Below are 27,594 nucleotides of genomic sequence, written 5' to 3'. Positions count from 1 at the left end.
ACTGGTTGACTGGATTAGATCCTGTGTGTGTGTGTGTGTCTCTCCCTCTGTGCATTTGTGTTTCAATATGTGTCCATATTTGTAATTGTGTAAGTTATTACTATTCTGCTAAATCATAGTATTTCTGCTACTTTTCGGTACTTGTGCTAAATACAGTATTTCTACTAAATCACACTATTTCTACTCTTTCTACTCTGGAACACTCTCTCACAGTCTGTTCTCTAAAACCTAAAAGAGGAATTATGGATTGGATCAACTGGTCCCTGAATGCAATTGACACCCTGTTATGGCCCTAGCTGGGCCTCCTGAAACTGCCCTTGTGTGGGCGTGGTGTTTTTCTCCGCCTCCTCCTCTCTTGCCACTCCCACCTCCTCTGTTTCTCTGGCTGTGTCCCAATTCAGGGTGTGCACGCTTGAAGTACGCACACTATGCGTACTACGGACGGTGCGTACTACAAGTACGGGTAGTGCGGAAGTGAGAGGCTTGTGAAATGGGACGGTCTAGCCCTTGTCGCGCTGTTCAGGTTGCCTAGCAACCATGATACTAACTGCGAGAAACGTGTCATACAGCAGAAATGAAGGAGAAAAATGTTTTGTTGGTCATTCATTTTTGTCATGACATCACTTTGATTAGTTGAGTATCTGAGGCTGAGACCACAGGACTGTAAAACATGATTGTTGTGCTTCATTTCTGTACTGAACAGTCATTTAAGATTAGTTAGTAAATAACAATTAGCTAGCGTTGTTCATGAGACTAAAGTCATCTCACTGTGGTAATGTAAATATAATATGGCCAATATTATATGTATTGTCAGATTATTATGGTATACACACACACACACACGTTTTTTATATATATATATATATATATATATATATATATATATATATTACAGGATATATTACAGCAGTGAGCTTGCACTCTGGGTCAAAGATTAAAGTTGCAGTTATTTATATTTCCTATCACCTTAAATCTTCACTCAAAGACAAGTATCTTTATTATACATAAGAGACAAATATTGTTCGTCTAATATGTTGGCAGTATTACATTTGGCTCAATGCTTACATATATGTGTCAAAAGGAAAATGTACGAGCTGTGAAAACTGTGTCTGATAGAATGAAGAGTAGACTGATATATGAAATATTCCTTTATTAGGTGAGAAAATCAGACCATGGGCCTGTTCTTCGTACCTCGCTAAGTAAGTTAGCCGGATTTGAATGTTGACGATTTGGCGTGATCTTGGATCGTTCGGTTCTCCGAAGCTCATCTGGGACTTGCTGTCATAGCAACAGATCCGTAAGAGTAAGCCTGCTCGGGAGCAGGTTTACTTTATGTAAACAGGATTAGATCGCGGCCACTCAGGTATGTCCGCTGCATTTATACGAAAGGAATAGCGATATTTCGCCACTGTTTTACCATAAATAAATATTATCAATGTAACTACAGATAATGCAGTATTTGATTCTTTTATTGATTTCATACAGATACATACAGGTCATTTCAGAAAAAAAGGGAAATGTATTATTAATCATTCTATTACATGTATTTGATCATTCCAGATGTAATTCATATTTTAGAGTAGTAATAGTAAATTACTTCGTGCAATCAAGATCAGAGACCACGCTATAAAAGCGAAGGTGGATTTGGGAAGTCTGTTGCAGCCATGTCCTGTCCGTTTGTACGCGAGCAACCCATTGCGGAAGGTGCAAGATTGATAAGGAGGGTTTACAGAATTCAGCATAGATTGCGGGATAGACGGGATCCTTTAGCTCAGCGCGACAGTGTGCTCATAGAGAGATATCGATTCTCCCGTGAGGGTATTATTTACTCTTCTGTCTCTCTCTCTCTCTCACTCTCTCTCTCTCTCTCGATATATATATATCTCCCAACTTACTGTGCATGCTTCAGTCACCCCTTGCATGGGAACAGGTAAAAGTGATGGAGTGTTATGTCAAACTACACACAAAAAAACCCACAATGTCAATAAATGTCACAGTACATAAAGGGGTGTGACGAGGGGGTGCAGGACCACCACCTGTCTTTATTTGCTCTGCCCTTTTCTTGGTTGCTGTTATAAACAAACAAACAGATTATTTCAGGGTCTCTTGTCATAGACTAAAAGCAATATAAGTGATAAATATTACCATTCTGTAGAACATTCCTATATTTCACTTGTACTTGTTCCCATGTTCTAGTGGGTCCTGTTGTGGCTCTAATGTGGAAGAGGATATGGTGTAATATAATATAATGTGGTATAATATAATATCACATGATATAATGTAATATCATGGATCACTTACGAGTGTAATTTGTCAGCAACTTTCTGCCAGCCCTCTCTCCTTGCTTTTGCAGCCTTTGCAGTGTTCTCCTGCGTTTTAATTAAACTCTGAAACTCCTGATATCCCAAAATCAAGATTTCATGCTCTGCTGCCGTAATACACTGAGTGCGCTCCTTCGACATCTTCGCCGACCAATCACAGGGTTGCCGATCAATGTTTCTACTATCGATGCGTAGCCCCTTTTAAGCTACCCAGTGATCTCAGATTACTTCATCCAGCTGTACTAATCGTCAACAACAGGTGCGTTCGGAGAACCGGATTAGCGAGCTCACGGTTAGCGCGATGATTTGATCTTGGATGTGTCATTTGATCTTGGATGTAGTAAGCGAGGTACAAAGAACATCCCCCATGTCATAACTGCTTTAAGTCATACAGAATAGATATCAGAGCCTTAAACAGGCTGACTTCTGCTAAATGGGTCAAACTGGGCAGAAAGTCTACAAACACATAACATCCTTATAGAATATGATGTAACACTATAGATCAACTTACCTCAGAATATATAAAGCATATAAACAATTACAGCAATATGATGCAACAAACACAGCAGTGCTACTAATCCAAAATACTCAAAGCTTCATAGAACTGAAACAAACATTTATTTTTAGCTCCATTCTGCTGCTGATACATACTTTAGGTTTCTGAATATTAAACTTGTTGCTGCCTTTCATAGTGTGTAACTTGAAGGCCCTGAGTACTTTCTCCCACACTGAAAACACTGGAATGATAAATTTATTTGAACATTACCTAATAAGACTGATTCAGGACAGACAATTAGTTATGTTAAACTTTTCTAGCAGTCCTTCACAAACAGGGAACAGTCTGTCTATTCTCTCCATCTGTCAGCTGCTGCTGGCTCTTCCTCCTCCTCTTCCTCACACACTGCTGAGTTTGTCCTGGTGGATCATCAGGGGTGCAAAGCCTCACAGATGATGTGCAGCAGTGGGTCCCTCAGTCTGTCCTCACTCTGGACACTTGCAGTCGTCACACATGGAAATCAAATGTGTGATAAGCTGCAGGATTCAAACACAAGTGTAACTTATAAATACATGTTCATACTTTTATTCCACAATCAGAGAGAAAGAAACAGAGAGAGAGTGCAGGACAGACAGACAGGTGACAGTCTCAGGTGTATACACTGCTACAAAACAGCACAAGAGAAGGAGGATTTAGTGTTTGTGTTATTATGAGTGCTAAACAAGAAGAGTTCCAGATGGTCCAGTGGACACATGTGTGACTCCTGTGATTAAAGCATCTTTCTTTCAGCTTAACAAGTGAACCGTCAGCTCGTTCAAACACACGTTAAAGTCCGTTTGGCTCGACACCACCGAACAGAGGCAGCAATATAACATAGCTAACATTAACAGTGCAGTGAATCCTGCTTGTGCCGTGATATTCAGGACTGCAAACCGAGCAGCATCACTGACTTTCAGCTTGTTGTGTTTGTGGATATATGACTGACTTTAATTATCCATAAAATCATCACATTCTCTGTAAGATTAAGGTCAACTATATATATATTTAGAAGTAGAGGCTTTAAAACCAAGTTACCGCTGAAAGTACAAACATCACTAATGTCACACAACTTTGCCGACATGTGGCCAACAGTAATGTTTTAACGTTCTTAAACATTCGCACATAAATAATATTCAGTACTTACTTGTGCCAGTTCACTCTTCGGCCGCTCCCTTCTGCCGTATTTTGCGGCAAAATTATCCACACCCACCGCTGCACTACGAATTGTGGGATATATGAGACCACGAAGCGTGCACCGGACCACGCTTGATATTTGGGGAAATCGACGGCGCATTTGGAGTATGCATTTGAAGTGCACTTTGAATTGGGACAGCCGTCGTCGCGTGGCGGTGACGTATTCGCACTTGAAATGCGTACTTCAAGCATGCATACCCTGAATTGGGACACAGCCTCTCACTCTTCTCTCTCGCCAGGACACAGCTGCTCTTGGTTAGCCTCGTTTGCCACCTGAATCCAGTCAGCAATCACCTCTGAGGCTATTTAAGCTGCGGATGAGCTGTGAGCAGGGTGGTGTTCTCTGGTGTCTTTGCTTGGTGTTATTGGTGTGTGGTTATCCTGCTCGTAGTGTGGAGTTGTGGAAGCAGTATAGCTGCTTTATGTGAGGAGTGTGGGCTTGTGGGCCTCGGCAGCAGTAAAGCTAGCTGCTGCTGGTGACAGGGTGAGCTTGTGGGCCCCTGGAAGTGCCTCCTCGTGGTGTGGAGTTTTTGTTTGATTGAGTGTTCTTTGTTGTTGTAACTTTTGTTTTCCTTTTTCCAAGGGTTATTGATAAAACGGCATTGCTGGCTCTTTATGTTAAGCTTCTCTATAATAAAGACTATTTTATTTACTAAAAGCACCTGTCTGTTCTCCTTTCATTCTGTTCTGGACTAATTTGTTACTGGTCCCCTCACTCGCACGCCTAGACCCCTTCGGGGGGGACGTAACACACCCCTACAACGAGAAGTCTGGGCTCGGGTGAGCCTGACTGCTGAAGATATCTACCTATTCGGAACCATGATAACAGGGTTCTTGCTGATCGGAGCTGGCTTGGCCCTGACTTATCGGAGAATTAAGGAAGCGGAACCGGCTGTTCAAACCCCCACAAGACTACCCGCTGGGATTGAAACGATGGGATGAGGCATGAGTTTCTCGAAATGGGTCATTGAGTGCAGCACGGATGAGATCTTGGAGAACCACACGGCTGCTGTGAATACTCAGAAGAAGATCTCTGAGTGCAAACTGATTACATCTGGAGGGGCTCGCTTGGAATAACACCTAAGCAAATTGGATCACATCTTGGGAAGCACACCGCAGTTGTGAGTTCTCAGAACCTGCTCTTTGACCACAAGAATGACAACACCACGGAACGTAAGTTTGGATAACATCATAGGAAGCTCACGGCTCTCCAACGGAGATGAGAGACCAGTGTTGGACTGTTAGAACAGCTTTGAAATTCTTATGAGTTGTTTGCACTAAAGTTAAAACCATCATCATTTCATGCGGATACCACTTCGGCGCCAGCTGTGGTCTCAAGGCTGGAGCCGAACAAAAACTCCCTGATAACGACTGTGTTGAGACTGTTCTTCCCATCCTATGCAAGGCCACCTGGGTTGGCTGGAAGACTGTTTACTTAGCCTGGCAGGGCGAAGGACACTGTCTCAGCTTGACTCTGGACACACACACACACATACACTGATATGCACACACTGATCCCCCCTCCCTTTCCAAACACCTTCGATGCTTGTGCCCTACCGGGGAAGATGGCGGTCGACTGGACCAGCGCAGGCATGCTGCAGGACCGGAAGCGCTGTCCACACCGGCTCTCTCTCACCCTTTACCCACCCCTGTTGCTTGTCTTGTGTTTCTATGGTGTATTGATAGTCATGTGCTTTTTGTGCTGATGTTTTTTTTTCCGTTATCAAACTGTTCTCCCACTAGGAGCTCAGTCTGAGTGGACTTTTTTTTTCCCTCCTCTTTCCTCATGTTACGTATTTTCGTTGTTTTTTTTCCTATCAGCCTACCTTTCTGACATGTCTCCCCAATGTCATGTTTGTGTAGTCAGAAGGTTCCTTTGTAAATGCGCATGCGCCATTAGCGTGCTGCCTGCTGTAACCCTAATTTCCCTTGGGATTAATAAAGTATATTGATTGATTGATTGATTGATTGATTATAGGATTTGTGGTAAATATAGTATTTCTGTGTAATTATAGTATTTCTACCAAATGATAGTATTACTGCTAAAACATAGTATTTCTGCCAAATCTTGATAGTTCTGGTGTGTTATTGTACTGGTAATTAATTATAGTATTTGTGCCAAAGCATAGTATTCCTGCTAAATATTAGTATTATTGCTAAATCATAGTATTTGAGCAGAATCATAGTATTTAAGCATTTTCATTCTATTTGTGCCATAGCATAGTATATGTGCTGAATCACAGTATTTCTGCTATGTTGTAGTATTTGTCCTAAATCACAGTTTCTGCAATGTTTAGGTATTTTTGGTTAAATAAAGTATCTCTGTAATCTTGTACCATGTTTGCTAAATTCCTGTATTTCTGAGAAGTTATCATGTTTCTGCTAAGTTCTGCTATGTTATTGTATTTCTGCAAAGAAATTACATTTTTGTTCAGTTCTTATGCTTCTGCAAAGTTATTACAATGTTTTGCTACTTTTCAGCTTTTTCAACTAGTTTTAGCAGACACCTTCAGCGTTACAGCATCCAAACTGCATTTTCACAGGAAATGCAAATTTTTCTAGTTAGTGTTGATTCTAGTTGATTTTCTGACTGTGTTTGTGAGCTGAGAGGAAATGAAAATGAATTTGTGACAAAAATCAGTTTTGTTCAGTTTTCCTGTAGAAGGCTGAACTCTAATCTAGGAGGACTGTTACTGACAAGAAACAGCTGAATGTAAAACTTTCAGACATTCATTAAATATGCAAAATGTCCACAGAAACATCAGAGGGTCAGATGTAAAGCACTCAGTGATTTTGATAAAATGAGTCATCAGTTATTGATCTGTACTACACTGATCTATCACGTTAGTAAAGCTGGTTTTCTGGTGGTGGAGGGAGACCTCGGATCATGTTCTGGTTTTGGAGCAGTGATCTGCTGATGGTTCAATGAGTTTGATGAGCTTCATCAAAATCATCCCTGACATCACCACTGAAAGGACGTCTATAAACTTACTAAAAATCACCCATATTTTCAGAACCTGAGAGTTTAAAACCTGACAAACTTGATTCAGATGAAGAAGACTGGATCTTTATCTTGTGCTTGAACTAATTCTCCATGGTTCCTCCACAGAGTGGACCAGCAGAGCTCAGAGGTTCCCAGTGGTCAGTCTGCCCAGCAGCATCAAACACAGCTGGACTCCATATTTATGGTCTGTACATGTACAACAACTACTGTTACATCTGTTCTGTTCACAGTCATCTCCATGCTGCTCTTTGTATACCAGTGGATTGTCAGTGTGTCCAACATGGATCTGATGTTTGGCTCCATGATTTCAGTCTGATTGGCTCATTCATAAATATTCTGTTCCAGCTGCTGGAGGACAACATCATCACTTTTGTGAAGAACGAGCTGAAGAAGATCCAGAAGGTTCTGAGTCCAGATTACCCAGAATGCTTAGAGAGTCAGAGGAGCAGCAGCAGAGAGGCATTTGTGAAGATCACAGTGAACTTCCTGAGGAGAATGAAGCAGGAGGAGCTGGCTGACCGTCTGCAGAGCAGTAAGAGGATTTATCTAAAGATTTAAAGTTTTGGATATATGAAGATTTACTAATGTCTGAAGAGACGGAGCAACATGTTTTAAAGATTCATTCTTTTTGGATTTAAGTGTTTGTTTCCACTTTCAAGTGATATTCTTCATATTTCTTCTCATTCAGAACATCTTGCTGCAGTTTGCCAACGTAACTTTAAATCTGCACTGCAGAAGAAGTTCCAGTGTGTGTTTGAGGGCATCGCTAAAGCAGGAAACCCAACCCTTCTGAATCAGATCTACACAGAGCTCTACATCACAGAGGGAGGAACTGCAGAGGTCAATGATGAACATGAGGTCAGACAGATTGAAACAGCATCCAGGAAACCAGACAGACCAGAAACAACAATCAGACAAGAAGACATCTTTAAAGCCTCACCTGGAAGAGATGAACCAATCAGAACAGTGCTGACAAAGGGAGTGGCTGGCATTGGGAAAACGGTCTTAACACAGAAATACACCCTGGACTGGGCTGAAGACAAAGCCAACCAAGACATCCATTTCATATTTCCATTCACTTTCAGAGAGCTGAATGTGCTGAAAGAGGAAAAGTTCAGCTTGGTGGAACTTGTTCATCACTTCTTCACTGAAACCAAAGAAGCAGGAATCTGCAGCTTTGAAGACTTCCAGGTTGTGTTCATCTTTGATGGTCTGGATGAGTGTCGACTTCCTCTGGACTTCCACAAAACTACAATCCTAACTGAGCCTAGAAAGTCCACCTCAGTGGATGTGCTGCTGATAAACCTCATCAGGGGGAAACTGCTTCCCTCTGCTCGCCTCTGGATCACCACACGACCTGCGGCAGCCAATCAGATCCCTCCTGACTGTGTTGGCATGGTGACAGAGGTCAGAGGGTTCACTGACCCACAGAAGGAGGAGTACTTCAGGAAGAGGTTCAGAGATGAGCAGCAGGCCAGCAGGATCATCTCCCACATCAAGACATCACGAAGCCTCCACATCATGTGCCACATCCCAGTCTTCTGCTGGATCACTGCTACAGTTCTGGAGGATGTGCTGGAAACCAGAGAGGGAGGACAGCTGCCCAAGACCCTGACTGAGATGTACATCCACTTCCTGGTGATTCAGGCCAAAGTGAAGAAGGTCAAGTATGATGGAGGAGCTGAGACAGATCCACACTGGAGTCCAGAGAGCAGGAAGATGATGGAGTCTCTGGGAAAACTGGCTTTTGATCAGCTGCAGAAAGGAAACCTGATCTTCTATGAATCAGACCTGACAGAGTGTGGCATCGATATCAGAGCAGCCTCAGTGTACTCAGGAGTGTTCACACAGATCTTTATAGAGGAGAGAGGACTGTACCAGGACAAGGTGTTCTGCTTCATCCATCTGAGTGTTCAGGAGTTTCTGGCTGCTCTTCATGTCCATCTGACCTTCATCAACTCTGGACTCAATCTGCTGGAAGAGCAAAAGGCAACATCTGTGTTGTTTAAATCATCTTTCCACCAGAGTGCTGTGAACAAGGCCTTACAGAGTTCAAATGGACACCTGGACTTGTTCCTTCGCTTCCTCCTGGGTCTTTCACTGCAGACCAATCAGACTCTCCTACGAGGTCTGCTGACACAGACAGGAAGTTGCTCACAGGCCAATCAGGAAACAGTCCAGTACATCAAGGAGAAGCTCAGTGAGAATCTGTCTGCAGAGAAAAGCATCAATCTGCTCCACTGTCTGAATGAACTGAATGATTGTTCTCTAGTGGAGGAGATCCAACAATACAGGACTTCAGGAAGTCTCTCCACAGGTAAACTGTCTCCTGCTCAGTGCTCAGCTCTGACCTTCATGTTACTGTCATCAGAAAAAGATCTGGATGAGTTTGACTTCAAGAAATTCTCTGCTTCAGAGGAGGCTCTTTTGAGAATGCTTCCAGTGGTCAAAGCCTCCAAAAAAGCTCTGTGAGTAAATATGTGATCATACCCTTAAACCTTCAAATTATTGGAAATAAATTAGAAGTGCTCAGTTCAAAGACTTTAACCCTTTAAGCTCTACCATAGAACCAAGTCCGCCACAACTTACCTTATATTTTTACCTGCTGATGTGAGCATTTCAAGTTGCTATACATCACTACAAGCATTATATCTCAAATTTTAATAATATGTATGCATTAATTCCATAGTAACTACATTAATTGCAAAAAAAGTGAAATAAACTGAAAAAAATAAACCGTTATTGGTGGGTTTTTTTACATATATTTCTAGAATTTTATGAGTCTTATCCCTCAAAACTGTAAATAAAAAAAAAAAAAGTTGCACAAGAAAGTTTCCAACAATAGGAAATTCATTATGAGTGTCTTCATAGTTTTATTTTTGAGATACACCACTATTTATATACTGCGTGAAAAAAGAAAATAAATATTATATTGCAAATTTGCAAAAAATAAAAAAAACAGCATGTTCATCAAAATAAACTATTTTCAGCAGTGCAATTTGATTTCTAAGCGTCCAGTTCAGCAATTCAGAAAATCATGAATCCAAATACGACTTTTAAAAACACCAGTGTCGGCTTATAAGGCCCCAAAGGAAAAAAACTAAATTTTCCGCAAAAATGACATCACTTCCGGTTCTAAGCAAGTAATGGCGGACATGCGATAGTTCGCGCTGACGTCTATTTCAACATAAGAAGTGTTATGAACAGCTGATCGGGGGGGTTGCTGCAAGTGCTTTTTATATGTGGAAGGAAACCGGTTTAAATTTGCAAAAAAATATTATTCCACTAACTTACGTGGATCCGGTTCTACAGGGATTTAAAAATAGTTGTGCAAAACGGAGCGTGCCTGCTCCGACCGGTTTTAAACGGTGAATTAACTGTTAACTCTTGGGAAGACAACGTTGGAGAAATGTGAACATTTTATTTGTACTGTATAATCTGCAGATTCTAACAGAAATCGGCAACTTCCTTTGAAGCACCGCTTAAGGGCCATCAGTCAAACAGTACTGTTTGGTCTGGGTCTAAACAGAAAATGTTGTGTGTCAAATCCTCTATCGCGCATGTGGGCCACTTTGAGGGTTCACACTAGAATGCGTTTGCGGTCACATTTTATTTGTAGTGTGAACAAGCAGATAAAAAAAATCGGATTTGATCAAAAAATCGGAATTGAGCATTGTGACCTGCAGTGTGAACGTAGCCTTATACAGCTAGTGCTTAAAATCCAGTGTTATTCACAGTCCAGCATAATATTGACTGAATTTAGTTCAGTGTACACAGATTTATTAGCTGAGTAGGTAGAGTGGTCTCCCGATGGTCAGGGGTCAAATCCACCGAACTGCTAACCTAAGGGACCCCTGAGCCAGGTACTGTCAAGTTACCAATCCTGGGTGCTGGATTGGTAACTGCCCAATGCTTCTCTGGGTAAATGGTTTAAAGGCAGAGGACTACAAAATTTTCCACATGCGGGACTAAAAGGGATTAAAAAAAATGGTTCAACATATTAACAGATTTCATTTGATTACATTATTTGTTTGTTTGTTTTTTTTCCTCAGGCTGAGCAGCTCTAACCTGTCAGAGAAAGGCTGTAAAGACTTGTTGTCAGTCGTCAGCTCCCAGTCCTGTAGTCTGAGAGAGCTGGACCTGAGTACCAACAGCCTGAATGACTCAGCAGTAAAGCTTCTGTCTGCTGCATTGGAGAGTCCACATGCTAAACTTAATATTCTGAGGTCAGATCAAATTGTTTTCTGTTTTGTTTATATGTTTGTTTTTGTTTGATCAACTAACAAAAATAATAAAACAATTTAACCAGTAAAGTTACACTTTATCCATTTGTTGTTGTTTTATATTATTATTAATCATTTAGCTTAAAGTTAAAGTGAAGTTTTGCTAACTTGACCAGCACAAGACAAGGATGATCCTTTAAATTACAGGATTAGCTGTTGCAATTTGATTATACTTTAACAACAGTCGTTTTCATGTTTTTAAATTCAGACTCAACATCTGTGAACTCTCAGAGGAAAACTGTGAAGCTCTATCCTCAGTTCTCAGCTCACAGTCCTCTAGTCTGAGAGAGCTGGACCTGAGTATCAAAAACCTGCAGGATTTAGGAGTGAAGCTTCTGTCTGCTGGACTACAAAGTTTAAACTGTAAACTAAATATTCTGAGGTCAGGCCAAATTACATTTTGTGTTAAGAATTATGTTTACTTTAAAAATAGAAATACTGAATTTAATCTTGTGAAATATATTAACGACCTTTTTATCAGTGTTTGTTTAGATTGCCGTTTACTTTTCAGACTGAGTGGCTGTAACCTCTCAGAGAGAAGCTGTGAAGCTCTGTCCTCAGTTCTCAGCTCCCAGTGCTCTTGTCTTAGAGAGTTGGACCTTAGTAACTGTGACCTGCAGGATTCAGGAGTGAAGCTTCTTACTGCTGGTCTAAAGAGCTCACAGTGTGTAGTGGAAATTCTCAGGTCAGGATTCAAACTTTTCCACATTTGATCATTTAAAATGTAAATTGTTGCATGAACAGGTAACCTTTATAGAGCTTTTAAGTGTGAATGGATTATTAGATTCTGAATTACTTTTAAAAGTTTTAATGGTCATGTTTGTTTATTAAAAAATACTTCATGTACTTGCTAATTAGGGCACCTTTGTGCCCATAACATATAAATCAGATTTATTTAGGAATAAAATAAGGAGGTTAGTGATTAGTGATTGTTTGTTTTTTGTTTTTCATTCACAGTACTCACTTTTAAGGGCTGACTTGTCAAAATGAGATTTTTATCTTTTCAGCCTTCCCCACCAACAAACTGGCTGGAAAGGTGGTCAGAGACAAAGGAATGTCTTTGATCCTGCTGCTTGAACTAAGACCTACAAATTTAAGTAACACAATGACAACATTTAACAATTTCATTCCAACAGTAGGGGGCGTAGATCAACCGGTAAATTGAGGGCTTCATTTTGACGATCAGCTCTCTCTTTACCACAACAGACCGGTACACTGTCTGCATCACTGCAGCCGCAGCACCAATCCGTCTGTCGATCTCTCGCTCTTTTCTCCCATTGCTCGTAAATAAGACCCCAAGATACTTAAACTCCTCCGCTTGGGGCAGATGCTCGTCCTTAACCGGAGTGGGCACTCCACCCTTTTCCAGCTGAGGACAATGGCCTCAGATTTAGAGGTGCTGATTCTCATTCCCACCACTTCACACTCGGCTGCGAACTGTTCCAAGGCGAGCTGGAGACGACCAAAGTGAAAGCTTTCCGCCACTTGTCTACACCTAGAAATTCTGTCCATAAAAATTATGAATAGAATTGCCGACAAAGGGCAGTCGTGGTGGAGCACATTACCCACCAGGAATGAGTCCGATTGGTTGCCGGATATGTGGACCTAGTTCTTGCAACGGTCATATAAAGACTCAATGGCCCATAGCAATTGGCCAGACACCCCATACTCTCAGAGCCCCCCTTCCAACACAGGAACCCCCGAGGATCGAATGCCTTCTGCAAGTCCACAAAACACATGTAGACTGGTTGGCCAAACTCCCATGCACCCTCAAGTATCCTTTAGAGGATAAAGAGCTGGTCCAGTGTTCTGCGACCAGGACGAAAACCGCAATTTTCCTCCTATATCCAAGGTTCAACTAACAGACAAACTCTCCTCCCCAGCACCCTGGCATAGACTTTCCCAGGGAGGCTGAGGAGTGCGAGTCCCCTGTAGTTGGTACACACCCTCCGGTCCCCTTTCTTAAAGATGGGGACCACCATCCCGGCCTGCCAGTCAAGGGCTGCTGCCCCTGATCCTCACGCAACATTGCAGAGACGTGTCAACCAAGGCAGCCCTACAACATTCAGAGCCTTCAGGAACTCGGGGCGGACCTTGTCCACCCCAGGGGATCTGCCACTAAGGAGTTGTTTAACTGCCTTAGTGACCTCGCCCCCAGAGATAGAGATTGACAGACCACGTGACTTTCGCGCATTGCATGCCGGGTACTAGTGACAAAACAAAGCAATGCATCAAACGCAAGCATTTGCAGCACCGCAAAACGTTCATTCTCCGGTTCCAATACCTTCTTGCTTTTTCTTTGTCCCCCCCAAAAAATTTATGTACAAAACGAAGGAGAACAATGCCGGTCCGTACAAAGACAGACTTGATGAAAAGTCAAAGAAAAGATACGAGGAAAAAAATCAAACAAGTGAAAGGGTTAGACCCTTACGAGCACACAGAGTGGACAAAAGACGTTAGCGTGCTTCCCAACTTTCACCACGCTCATGTTTATAACTATACGGTTCTTGGAGTGAGTGCATACACTCATGAAGTTTAGTAACGTCAGGTCACTGCAACAAGCCCAGGTACAGTTTACCGACGGATGGGTACAGGACCTTGAAATGCACCATGTAGAACGAAAGACCATGTAGGAACAAAAATAAGTTAACCAGTCTCACAAATCGTCTTCATAAATGCACATTCGTTAACTGTTTATTAATAGGACCTTTAAAAAGCAGCTGTAGGCATTTTTATACAAACAGGCTTTTAAATAAATTTAACTTGTATGTCTGATCTTATTGTAAAGCACTTTGTGATTTTTGTCTGTGAAATGTGCTATATAAATACATTTTACTTACTTACTTACTTCTCCTAAGTCACTGAATGATTATAAGCCTGTGGCTCTGACTTCTTTAGTGATGAAGTCATTTGAGAAGATAATTTAGAAGGAGATTTTAATGCATGTTTAACACCATCTTGACCCTTTCCAGTTGACCCTTTCCAACAGCATCCTCCACACAGGAAGAGGTGTGGAGGATGCTGTTGTCACACTAATATTGTAGGCTGTTACCTTATACCATTAAACAGCTTGAGATAACTGTTGGTGTCTGTTGAGAATTGTCACTTATAAATATTTAAATTGAATGGATGTAAATGGATAGATGTTATTGTGACAAAGGGAAAATGATTGTTGACAGATGGATTGTTGTTTTGTGTGTCTGCAGTCTGTCAGGCTGTCTGATCACAGAGGAAGGCTGTACTTCTCTGGCCTCAGCTCTGAGCTCCAACCCCTCCCATCTGAGAGAGCTGGACCTGAGCTACAATCATCCAGGAGACTCAGGAATGAAGCTGCTTTTGGCTGGAGTGAAGGATCCAGGCTGGAGGCTGGACACTCTCAGGTATGGAGAAAATGTCTGATAGAGGAGGAAGAGCTGGAAGAAGTGTTCCTGTGTCCTTCACTCACTTCCTGTTTGTTTCCTGCAGATGGGACATGAACAATCACACAAACAGGAATATTTTCAGGGACAGACACACTAGTCCAGCTGGATAGTGCATGGATATTTATGTAGGGGGTCTCCAAGGAGTCTGTTTGCAGGAACATTAATGATAACTGATAAGTCATGTTGAGAGTTTCATTAAAAGTAGACCTACAGGTAGGTCCATAAATATTTGGACAGAAACAACATTTTGTAACTTTAGGTCACAGGTGTACTGTACCTGAGTCCATTGTGTACCTAATGAAGTTTCAGCCATGTGTATGTTTCCCATGCTGTATGTCCACAGTCACAGTGACAGTCAGTGACACTGGCAGAAGGATGAAACAAGGCTGTGAATCATTTCAGTCAGTGTGTGTGACAAAGAGGCAGACAAGAGCAGCTAACATTTGGAAATGGAAGCTTAAACACTGGAAACTTTGATAACCTGATGCTGCTAATGGGCCTTGATAAAATCAATTCTTCATTCTCATTCTGTTGTTTGAGAACAATAACAGAAAATTATGTACTTGCTCAAATTGTTATATACATTGTTAAAATAAAATATATTTTTTAATGTACAATTTCTGTTTGCATTTCAATTTCTGAAAATTATTGGTTAAACATGTTTGTGGTTACAGCAAAAATGTTTGGCCCTGACTTTTTTCTGATGACTATTTTCTCCATTGACTGGAGATATGGTGTTGATGAATGTGTCAGAACTAATCCAAAGATATAACCCTGTGCAGTTTGGAGAAATGGCATCATCCAGTCTGTCCTGTTTCCATCAATCACTGTGCCGTCTTCAGGACCTGTAAAGGTCCAGAATGAGGGACAAACACATGTCTACAGACCTTTCAGATCATGGAGATAAACTGTTCACATTTCTTCCTTCAGGCAGATGATACAGAGTGTTGTTAACAAAAAAACAGACACCACAGACAATTCATTTCCCCGGGCTTTCACTTTGATGAACACTGTGAATGTTCATGTGTATGAGAGCCATGTAATGTCCATGTGTGCATGCTGACTGCTCTGACCCCCCCTCCTTTCAGGGTGGAGCCTGCTGGAGTCCGATGGTTGAGACCAGGTCTGAGGAAGTGTAAGTGTGTTTTTAATGGGATTCATGAAAACAAAGCAGCACACATTCAACAATCTTCATCATGTCAGGAGTCATCATCAAAGTGTCAATCAATGAACAGGTGATGGATCAATAACTGCAGCTGGATTGTGTTTGTTCTCTCCATCAGATTCCTGTCAACTCATAATCGACACAAACACAGTGCACACAAACCTTCAACTGTCTGACAACAACAGGAAGGTGACACAAGTGAGAGAGGTTCAGTCATATCCTGATCATCCAGACAGATTTGAAGGATGTTATCAGCTGCTTTGTAGAAATGGTCTGACTGGTCGCTGTTACTGGGAGGTCGAGTGGAGAGGATGGGTTCGTATATCCTTGACTTACAGAAGAATCAGAAGGAAAGGAGAAATTAAAGATTGTTTGTTTGGATGGAACGATCAATCCTGGAATCTCTTCTGCTCTGATGAGCATGGTCTTCAATCGGTCTGGCACAACAAGGTAAAAATATCTGTCTCCTCCTCCTCCTCCTCCTCTGTTTCTAACAGAGCAGCAGTGTATGTGGACTGTCCTGCTGGCACTCTGTCCTTCTACAGAGTCTCCTCTGACACTCTGATCCACATCTACACCTTCAACACCACATTCACTCAAACTCTTTATCCTGGGTTTTGGATTGGATCTAGTTCCTCAGTGTCCCTGTGCTGAGTGTAAAGAGTGTCTCCTGTTAGAGAAACACTGACTGTTGAACAGATAGTTCAGTCTGTACATGTCTGTCTCTTTCACTCACAAACACGTTTTCAGATTCATGGATTCAATCAGTTGATGTTTGAAACTCTTCTAAATGATTCCTTGTTTGATTTCTCTTCTTTAATGGGATGTTTCCATCACGGCTGAATAAGTGGACATCCAATAGTACTCAGTGTATCAAATATGAAAGACAAATAAAGAAATATTAAAGACATTCAGCATCTCTCATGTTTCTGTCATTCTATAAAAATAGCTGCTTTTAAAACTGATCCAATAACAAAAACATGAACTTCCATATTGATCAGATCAATACGTACAGCTCTGAAGTCACTAACATCTCCTTGAACTCTTCATTGATGGGGATTTGTGGCCCTCTGCTGGTGAGAAGATGAACTGCATGATGGCAGTTTAATGAGCACAGATGACATGTAGGGCGTTTATCAATATGCGTACTTGTGCGTACTTGCGTTCTCGTGTACTCGTGATACGTCATCAGTCGGAGACCAAGTACTGTTCCAATTCGAAGTACGCATCAAGCCGAGCACGCGAAAAAGTCCCGGATGTGTTCTCGATCCGTCCGTTTTATCGAGCATGCATCGGTGTAGACTTGGGACAGCTATTTATCCCAGAATGCATTTCGTCCAAAACTCAACAGCGGACTCCCGGCACATCTTTTCAAACCCCCCCCCCCCTGCTCGCAGACTTCTCACTACTCAGGTTAAAGAAACCCCAGCAGCTGTCTACAGTATTGAGTGTCCACTAGAATTGAAATAAAAGCGTTCTAACATCTCACCTGCTTGTTTTTATTAAGCTATGTACACGTATGTACATGTACACTATTTTTATTAATAGAGGTTTCACTACTGAGGTTAAAAATGATATATAAGTCACTTAGATCACTTCTAAATGTTAATGTTTGGTTCATTTCAGTGTTTTATTTGTTCCTGAGTAAACCGGTTTGGCTGTGATTAAAGTTAAGCTTCATAACATGTTACTCACAGTTAAATTAAGAGGGGACGGCAGTGAAAACTCCGGACCTGTGACATCATCACGTACGCTGGTGTTCCAATTGTACATATCGTGAGTCCGTGCTCGCGTTCTCGGCGGGTACGTACTCCCGTGCGTTCTCGGCGAGTACGTACTCACCGAGAACGCGAGTACATACTCGCGTACTTGGGCATTGATAAACGGCCGTAGTGTTTTTAAATCTGCTTTTTCTAATTGTTCAGTGTCCTGCTCCAGGAAACAGCTTCAACAAAGTCTGGCTTTCAAAATAAGACCTCAGTCTGAGTTTTTTAAAAAAGCTCTTATTTTGGAGGGAGCTGACATTTAATCTTCATATTATCAGTTTATCAATGGGCATTATTAGCAGTTATCAGCCCCATAACTGTGGCTCAGATTGGCCCTCCTGCACCTGTTAGCAGGCTCAGTAGGTCGTTATCACCAATTGGTGAGCCGGATCGCTGTGTCGCTGTTGGAGGGACGACGATAAATCCAGATCCAGTACAGACAGACTCCTGTTCACTTCACATCTATTTAATCAGTTTGAATATGATTTCCTCATGAACAGAAACGGTTTTCATAATGGCTTCTGAATGTTACTCTTTTTCCACAAGCATCATCTGTATGATGGAAGTCGAGCCTGGAAATAGTTTTTTGCTAGTATATTACATGCCATCAGAGTGCTAGCAACGTTACTAATGTTCAGTTGCACTTTACTAGGTCACTTAAACATCACTTAAATAAAGAAGGAAATATTGGCTCTGTTTTATCTGCTGTGCCCAAAAGTGACTCCCCGTATTTAAACTGCTATGAATAACTTGTTGGTCTATAATATGTGAAACATGTGTCAAATGTCTCCATCATGAAAGATATCACGTCATCTTGAGCCACAAAAACATTCCTATCATGAGGTAGAAGCTGGAATCAGTTTGTTGCAGAGGGACGTTTACATATCCCATATTTATCCAGTTAAAGTCACATTGAAATTCAAAAATGTCTTTTCAAGAGTCGTCTGTACAAGAGGATGATCAACCGATCTCTAATAATCGGCTATGTACCACTGGCCTTCAAGCTGTCTGTAGTTAAACCTTTACTGAAAAAGCCATCTCTAGACCCAGCAGTCTTAGCTAACTATAGGCCAATCTCCAACCTTCCTTTCATATCAAAAATCCTTGAAAGAGTAGTTGTCAAACAGCTAACAGATCATCTGCAGAGGAATGGCTTATTTGAAGAGTTTCAGTCAGGTTTCAGAGCTCATCACAGCACAGAAACAGCTTTAGTGAAGGTTACAAATGATTTTCTTATGGCCTCTGACAGTGGAATCATCTCTGTGGACTCAACCTCTTCCTCTCAGCTGCCGATAAACTGCTGCTCCAACATACCACACTGTAAAAAATGACAGAAGCCACCACAGAGTCATAGAAGGTCTTTAAAAGCGCTCCCTGTACTCCAAATGACCTCAGCAGGTAGAGTCTGCTCTGACCCTTCCTGTAAAGAGCATCAGTGTTGTGGCTCCAGTCCAGTTTATTATTCAGGTGAACACCCAGGTACCTATAAGAGTCCACTATCTCAATGTCCACTCCCTGGATGTTCACCGGTGTCAGTGTGGTGGGTCTGCGTCTCCGGAAGTCCACCACCAACTCCTTGGTTTTCCCGGCGTTGATCAGCAGGTGGTTCTGCTGACACCAGTCCACAAAGTCCAGAGTCCACTGTCTGTACTCTGAGTCGTCCTCACCTGTGATGAGACCGACTACGTCAGAGTCGTCAGAGAACTTCTGCAGGTGGCAGCGTGGGGAGTTGATGGAGAAGTCTGCAGTGTAGAGGGTGAAGAGGAACGGTGCCAGCACAGTTCCCTGTGGGGCCCCCGTACTGCAGACCAGCGTATCAGAGACACAGCCCTGTGACCTCACATACTGTGGACGTTCTGTGAGGTAGTCCAGTATCCACCGTGACATGTGGTGGTCCACTCCCGATAGCTCCAGCTTGTCTCTCAGAAGTCGTGGCTGGATGGTGTTGAAAGCACTGGAGAAATCAAAGAACATGATCCTCACAGTGCTTCCAGGCTTCTCCAGGTGAGTCAGAGCTCGGTGCAGGAGGTAGATGATGGCGTCCTCCACCCCGATGCCAGGCTGGTAAGCAAACTGCAGCGGATCCAATGAAGACCTCACCAGGGGGCGCAGATGGTTTAGAACCAACCTCTCGAGGGTCTTCATCAGATGCGATGTCAGGGCTACCGGCCTGTAGCTGCTGAGGTCCTTGGGATGGGAGGTCTTTGGTACCGGTACCACGCAGGTGGTCTTCCACAGCTGTGGTACTTTCCCCAGTGACAGGCTCAGGTTGAACAGATATCCTAGTATGCCACACAGTTCATCTGCGCAGCACCTCAGGAGTCTGGAGCTGACGCCATCTGGACCTGCAGCCTTCCGCACCTTGATCTTGCGAAGCTCATTCGTCACCTGAAGTGCTGAGATAGAAAGAGTGGATTTTGGGGGAAGGGTGTGTATGTTGGAGTCCACAGAAGCCGTGGGTGGGTGTAATGACTGGGAGCTGGGAGGTGTGAAGCTGACAGGTGTGAAGTCCTTCAGGCTGTTCCAAACCCCTCTGATGTTGTCCTGTTGCAGCTGCTCTTCCATCTTCCTCCTGTAGTTTTCCTTTCCCTGCCTTATCTTCCATTTCAGCTTCTTCTGGACAACTCTCAGCTCCTGTTTGTCTCCAGATCTAAACACTCTCTTCTTCTCCTTGAGGAGAGCCTTAATTTCAGGATTTATCCATGGCTTGTTGTTATAAAAACACCGTACCTTTTTGATGGGTACGGTGTTGTCCACACAGAAGTTCATGTAATCCGTAATGCAGTCTGTGACGCTGTTGAGGTCATCCTCCAGGGGGCTGCAGAGGTTGTCCCACACAGTAGAATGGAAACAGTCCCTCAGGGCCTCTTCAGTCTCTGCCGACCATTTCCTTACTGTGCGTTTCACTACTGGTTCTCTGTGTACTAAAGGTTTATACACAGGTTGGAGATGAACCAGGTTGTGATCTGAGCCCCCCAGGGGAGGAAGAGGTGATGAGCTGTATGCCTCCTTGGTGTTGGCATACAATAAGTCCAATGTTTTATTGTCTCTGGTATGGCAGGTAACATACTGGGTGAAGGTGGGGAGAGTGGAGGACAGGGAGATGTGATTAAAGTCCCCAGAGATTAGGAAAAGGGCCTGAGGGTGCTGTGTTTGGAGTCTGCTGGTTACAGTGTGCAGGACCTCACAGGCTGCCGCAGCGCTAGCAGAGGGCGGGACATACACAGCTATCATAATCACGTGTGTAAACTCTCGCGGTAGATAGTACGGTCTCATGCTAACCGCTAGCAGCTCAATGTCCTTACAGCATAGCGTCTCTTTGATAGATAAATGTCCAGAGTTACACCATCTATCGTTCACAAACACAGCCAGACCCCTCCTCTCTTCTTACCACTCTCCACTGTTCTGTCGGCCCGGATCAGATGAAAACCATCCATGTTTACGTGTGAGTCCGGAGTTAGCGCAGTTAGCCACGACTCTGTGAAGCACATCAGGCTGCACTCCCTGTAGCTCCTCTGATGTCGGGTAAGGGCCGCCAGTTCGTCTGCTTTTTTGGGGAGAGATCTTACGTTCCCCATAATAATAGATGGAATCGCTGACTGGTACCTCCTAACTTTACTGCGACGCCCGATCCCGGCCCGAGTACCGCGTCTCTTCCTCCTCACCTCGCGGGGGATGTTAGCTTGCTCGGCGGTAGGCATGGCAGCGGAGGCTCCGAGGGCTAACAGCTGATCCCTGCTGTAGACAACGGGAGGTCGGACCTCCACGCGCTCTCCGGACAAAGACGCCGTAAAAAAATGTAATAAAGAACACCATTGTCCATAGAATTCTGAGCTCCATTGTGGGGGACAGCAGTCCACAATAGAAAAACAAAAAACACAAAAACAACAGAGAAACATATATTAAAGAGAAAAAAAGGACTCGGTCAGGTCGGAGCTGCTGATACTGGGGTCCTAGCTAGGAGTGGCGCCGGAAGTTAAAAGAAAAAGAAGAAAAAAAAATCAATAAGGTCAATAATGGTGTTCCACAGGGTTCGGTGCATATGTACAGTGCATATATACTCCGAGTGTTGTTCTTCCTTCAGCCCAAAGATCAAAGAATTGGGAGATTCATCACCAGTCTGATGTGAGTCAAATTTGCTGCCATCAGCAATAATTTTTCAAAGATATTCATCAGTGTTTGAGCAGTTATGATATCAGGGACAATCTAGACATGTGCGACAATACTGAAGATGTCACATGACACACCATAAACATCATGTGATCCACTCTCAGTCTGCACTTTCATTCATGACTTCAACAGGTTGAAATGAGCTTTGAAGAAATATTCAGCGAAATAAAGTTTTCATCTCATGATTCATGTGAGCACCAGATGAACTTTACAAAGAATCAGTGGATTTATCTTCTTTTTTAGATTAACTTTGATTGCTTAAGATGGCTCTAACTTCTCACTCACTAACCTCTCATATGAGTTCAGATCAACTTTTTGTGTCTTCACACATAAGAATGTGCCAGTCTGAGCAGTCAGACGACATACTTTGAGACCAGCCCATGAAGGTGTGGCCCTGTCACACTCTTCAGGTGGAGTCCTACCTTCTTCCAGGAAGCAGCTCACCTGTGTGTCCGTGTTTAGTGTCCAGGTGTGGAGTGGAGCTTGTTGTTGGTGTCTCTGTGTAAAGAAACTGTAAGTTTGATTTGTTTCCTCCTTTAACAGTTTTACTGTTTGTTTCTGCTCTGTAATGCTTTGACCAGATGTTCAGCTCTTGTTTCAGGACAAACTTTGATCACTCTTGTGTTTAAAGACAAATACACATGATTATAGATCGTTGATGGACTGAATCCGCATTGGTTATCAGTTAGTAACTCTGCACTGAAACATTTGTTACTGTGATCAACAATTTAAACGTATCTGTATGAAACTTCACAGACGTCACAGACACTAATCTGATGGAACATTGTTGTTCAGATTAATTTGAAACAATCAGATCACTTTGTTCTTAAGAAGTCTACATTCAGGTTTTACTGAAATGACATTAAAAAAACTTGATATAAAGCAGAGCCAGCTCAGTTCATTGTTATGGCAAGAAAAGTTAATCAGGAGAAAATAGAAATTTTCACAAGCACTGTGAACATTTATGGCATGTTTTAAATCCTGGAGCTTATGATAATATCTGAATGTGGAGGCTGTGACTTAAATAAAGTGTAATGTGCAGAAAAGTATTTGGACTTGGCAGCTTTTCCATGTCTTTGTGTTCTTAATTAGTGAATTTAGTGTTTTCTTATTTACCATTTCAAGATTTTAAGCTCTTAATAGTTGGTTGCTTGTGTTTCACTCTTTTTTAAATTCAGAAGAGTTTGGATATTTCTTTTTTTTAAAAAACAAAAAAATTCCTTTTGAACTTTTTTCATTCTGAATAAATGTCTTAATGGTACATATATCTGAACTCATACATGTTATAATTCTCTTTTGTTGTTTTGACGTATTCCTTTGTGAATCATGACTTTAATATCAGAGTAAAGGGTCACAACCTCAAATACACTTGTACCTCTCCCTAAACAACAAAATAATGTTTCAGGTGCAAAGTGGAGAACCTAAACCTTTTAAATCTGTTTCAAATTAAACACAAATTAACAGTTCAAAAATATTGTTAGTTGTTTTGTCTCTTTGTGAATTCTATTTCACCAATAAGACCAGACACTCTTTCAACACTCAGTCTGTGCTCTGTAGCAACTGCATTATTCTTTAAAAGGTCTGTTTAAGAGCAGGTATAGTCATGTAAAAGATAAAATCTATGTTACTTCTCGTCACCACACAAGATACAATCAGAAACAAAAATGGCACAAATGAACACTAATCTGTCCTGATTATCTGATATCAGAGGCGTTCTATATTAGACATTCAGTGAACTCAGTCTTTTCTAACTCAGCTGGAAATGTTCAGATGTTAAGATCTAAACTAAAGAAGGACTACAGATTCATGTCCACAAGGTGAGATCTGATTTTCTACTCATCAGCAGAGCTGAGGAAGCGGTCTGACTGTTGTAGTTTTCATTTAACAAGGACTCAGATTTGTTTACAAACAACAAAACAAAAACAGACGAATGGATTTAAAAACAGAAAAAACAGAGTGGAATATCATTTTTATAACCCAGTCAAAAGTCAGACACACATAGTGTGACACACTCAGACATAAAGTATTCAGTGAAACATTCCACTGCTGACAGCTGATGGTTGTGGCATCAAAGAAACTAATAGAGCAGAATGGGGCAGTGAGACATTTATCATTTACTTTACATGAAATAAATCTGATGCATGATCTGAATAAACATATAAATCATACTTCTTGTTTGTTAGTCTTTATACAGGTCTTTTAAATAACCTGTTGTTACTGGATCCACTTCTTCTGACCTGTTTTCATGTTATAAACATATAGGAATATTACAGAAATTGATATATTTTATTGTTTTTGAAACATTACTTTGTCTTCATTCCTGATTGTTTATTTGATTGTTATGTGAAGAACTTTGTCATGTCTGCATATTAATTATGGTCTATTAATAAAGTCTGTTAGATCAGATGGTATTATAGGTACTCTTGGTTTGTCAGCTTTCCGTTCAGCTTCCTTCTCTCAACATTCGGCCACAGCAGATAGCTGCTCTTCCCTTACCCTGGTTCTGTTGGAGATTTCTTCCTGTGAAAAAACTTTTTTCTTCCCACTTTCACCAAAGCGCATGGTCATACAGGCTCATATGATTCTTTGAGATTTTTGCGGTAGGGTAGTATTATTATAGCTATCTTTGCCTTACTTTAAAATGCACTCTGAGGGAACTGTTGATGTGTTGTTTTGGTGCTATATAAATAAAACTAAACTTAAATCGTTCTGTCAATATAGAAATGATTTTTTGTCATAGATTATTCTGACAGTAATATAATTGTGAAAAAACATTGTTTAAAAAAAAAGAGTAGATTTAAAGTTTTCTCTGTCCAAGAACTAATTACTTTAAACTTAATAAAATAGAAACCACAGACAAAACTCTATCTGCTCTCTGATGGTGTGTTCAAAGGTCAAGGAGGGTTCTGTTATTGAGTTAGGAGCGAGACTGTGTTGGTCAAGCATCTCCAATCTTCGGTGCCATTTTTAACAACAACAACAACAGGATTTAATAACATCATTTCTCAGATAGTTGACTCATCTGTTCAGAAGTATCAAAGCTGTTCTTGTTCCTTCTATATCTAGTGTCTGTTCTCCATATTAAGAAAGGAATGCTGCTCAACAATGTTTTCATGTGGGTACCTTTAGCATTACTACAGCATTTTCACAGTGCAGCACTCAACGAGCTCATTAAGCAGGTTCAGGAAAATAATTGGAATTTTCCAAACACAGAGGTCCTGCTGGGATTTTTGTACCCAGTGTGCACTCTAATGTTTATACTTTGAAATATACTAATTTTTTTTAAAGAGGGATTTAGTTGCAGCAGACAGATTCTGAACTTCAACTCATGAGATACTTGTACATGTTTCTAAAGTAGAATCATTGTCACAATGACTTTAAACTGTCTTTGCACTGCAATTTGTTGGTGTTCATACGATATGATCATATGTGTGTCCTCATTAGGAAAAATATCTGTGTTTGTTTGTGAGGCTGTAGTATATGTGTTTATTTTGTTTAATGGTGATTTTGAAACAACATCAGGTTATTTAATGGAGACGTGTGAAAATAGTGTGACAGGTACTGCAGCAAAATACTGCGGTGAGTAATTACGAAACATTCCTACTTACTTTAAAGAAAAATAGCCTAGAATATTTAAGAAATTACTTTCTCTTTGAATAACTACCCAAACACAGCATGTGAACTTAATCCTGACTTAGACTCACTCTGAGCAGTCAGACGGCATATTTCTGGAGTGAACACATGAAGGTGCGGCCCAGACGCACACACACACACACACACACTGAGGGACAAGAACTTTCAAGACTCTGAAATCTTTTATTTGTTACTAATTGCTACAGTCAGTGTAACAATAAGAATTTTATTTTACATTTTTTAAAATTAAATCCTAACAACTGTAATCGTTCTCTCAGGTCAGCAGACCTGATGTTTGTGCTTGTCCGAAAGACGTAACGTAAGCTCTGACAGATTTTACTTATGTGCTGCAAAAATTGTAGAATGACTTGCTGTTGATGCCTGGCTCCTACACTCATTTAAAAACACACTTTTACTTTACAAATTTGAACCTACAAGAGATATAGCCTTTTATTGTTGGGCTTCTATAACTGTTGTGTATCTGTATATCAGACTAAAGACACTGAATGTGTCCTGAGCTCAGCTGAAGAGACTCTGAGCTCCAAGCCTTTATATTTACAGGGACAGCAGGAGATAGAGAGCAGATGTTTTTGGTGAATATTTCTTACAGATGTGTCTTAGATAAAGATTGGACATGTCAGCTTCGGACATGTGCATAAAATACCGCGCCAAAAACTGTTGGCTCTGTTCCAACAAGAAGTATTGTTACAAAACACACAGCTGACACGACACAGGTTAGTATAGTTCAAGAAAACAAAACTCAAAAGTAAAACTAGACATGAAAAAGACCTTTATTGCGAACTGAAATTCAAATGAAAACTAAACTTTTAAAAGGGATTACAACTAAATAAACTAACTAAAATCAAATTATTGGGGAAATATCCTCAGTGTCACACTCTCTTCATTTGGCTTAGAAATATAAATCAAGAATTGCCTTATGAGGGTTTGATAGGCATAATTATTTAGACTGAGGGTCACTTCTATCAAAAGTTTCTGTGTTTTTTAATTATAAAATCTGTACTGATTTGCATTTATTAAGCCTCTAACACAAGAGCTCCAAGAGCTTGACTCCATGTTCCTGGAAGCAGATGAGTACAGATTTGTTGAATACTGATTGGTTGACAAGCTGATTGGAATAGGTAAGGGAAAGCTGAGTTGAGTGAGAGCTTGGAAAAAAAACTTGAAAGATTAAAAAAAAAAAAGTTGAAAAGCTCAGACAGGCTGTTGTTTCAAACACACTGTTTTTTACTTTAGCTCTTTGTATGTTGGGTCTGCAGGGTTCAACAGCACAACCAAGACTGGTCTACAGACCAGTTGTACCACATACTTTGCTGGCAGAGAGTTCTGGTTTCAGATGGAGGCAGTGAACAGACTGTAAACATGCTCTATTATTGACTAAGATAATTTACAAATGGTTACATATCTGCCAAAATGTTAATTTACTCTTCTCAGCTTCAGGGTCTTTATGTTCACAGAGGCAGCAGATAGAGGGAATTCATAAAGTATTGTTTAAAACAAACATTCAGCCTCTATTCAGCATGTCAGCCTCTGTTAAAAATACTGCGACACAAACTGGTGGCTCTGCTCCAACAGACTGTAAAGACCAAAACTAAAAGGAAATAAAACAGGTTTTGCATTTCTCAGACTGGCTGAACAAAAATACTATAACTTACATCTGACACTGAGGTGTCTGTGACTCTGACTCTTTTGCCCTGTTGGGTTAAAATACCAGAAACATGTCAGACTTCATTCTGAGATTCATAACCAGAACATGTCTGTTAGTTTTCATTTGGATCTGAAAGCTAAAATCAGATTTCACACCAGTTAACTGAAATACCAGCTTAAATTTTTCAAGATCACAGACACAAATGCCAAAAACTGCTGCTGATGTTGAAGTGTGTTCTCAACATCAGAGAAAAGAAAACTCTTCAACAAGTTTTCATGTTAGTGTCTGTAGCATGGAAAAGCACTAATTCAGTTCACCAACTAGGTTCAGGGAAATGACTGGAAGATTTTCCAAACAGAGACATCCAACAACAAAAGAGGAAATCTGTTTCTTTTCTTTCTTCTTTGTTAATTATCTGACTCTCCACAGCAGCAG

General features: G+C 41.3%; 1 protein-coding gene across 1 annotated transcript in view; it reads left to right on the top strand.

Moving 5' to 3' along the window:
- Positions 1-27,594, top strand: part of LOC134622251 (protein NLRC3-like) — a 57,895-nt gene that overhangs the window by 7,137 nt on the left and 23,164 nt on the right. The window contains exons 4-8 of the mRNA XM_065470151.1: positions 7,160-7,238; positions 7,400-7,586; positions 7,758-9,522; positions 11,849-12,022; positions 14,544-14,717. Of these exons, the coding sequence (XP_065326223.1) occupies positions 7,160-7,238; positions 7,400-7,586; positions 7,758-9,522; positions 11,849-12,022; positions 14,544-14,717 (2,379 nt within the window). The remainder of the gene's footprint in view (positions 1-7,159; positions 7,239-7,399; positions 7,587-7,757; positions 9,523-11,848; positions 12,023-14,543; positions 14,718-27,594) is intronic.

The sequence above is a fragment of the Pelmatolapia mariae genome, linkage group LG3_W (assembly GCF_036321145.2).
Source record: "Pelmatolapia mariae isolate MD_Pm_ZW linkage group LG3_W, Pm_UMD_F_2, whole genome shotgun sequence".
NCBI classification, from domain to species: domain Eukaryota; kingdom Metazoa; phylum Chordata; class Actinopteri; order Cichliformes; family Cichlidae; genus Pelmatolapia; species Pelmatolapia mariae.
The sequence above is the reverse complement of the archived record's forward strand: the minus strand, read 5'-3'. Positions and strand labels throughout refer to the sequence as shown.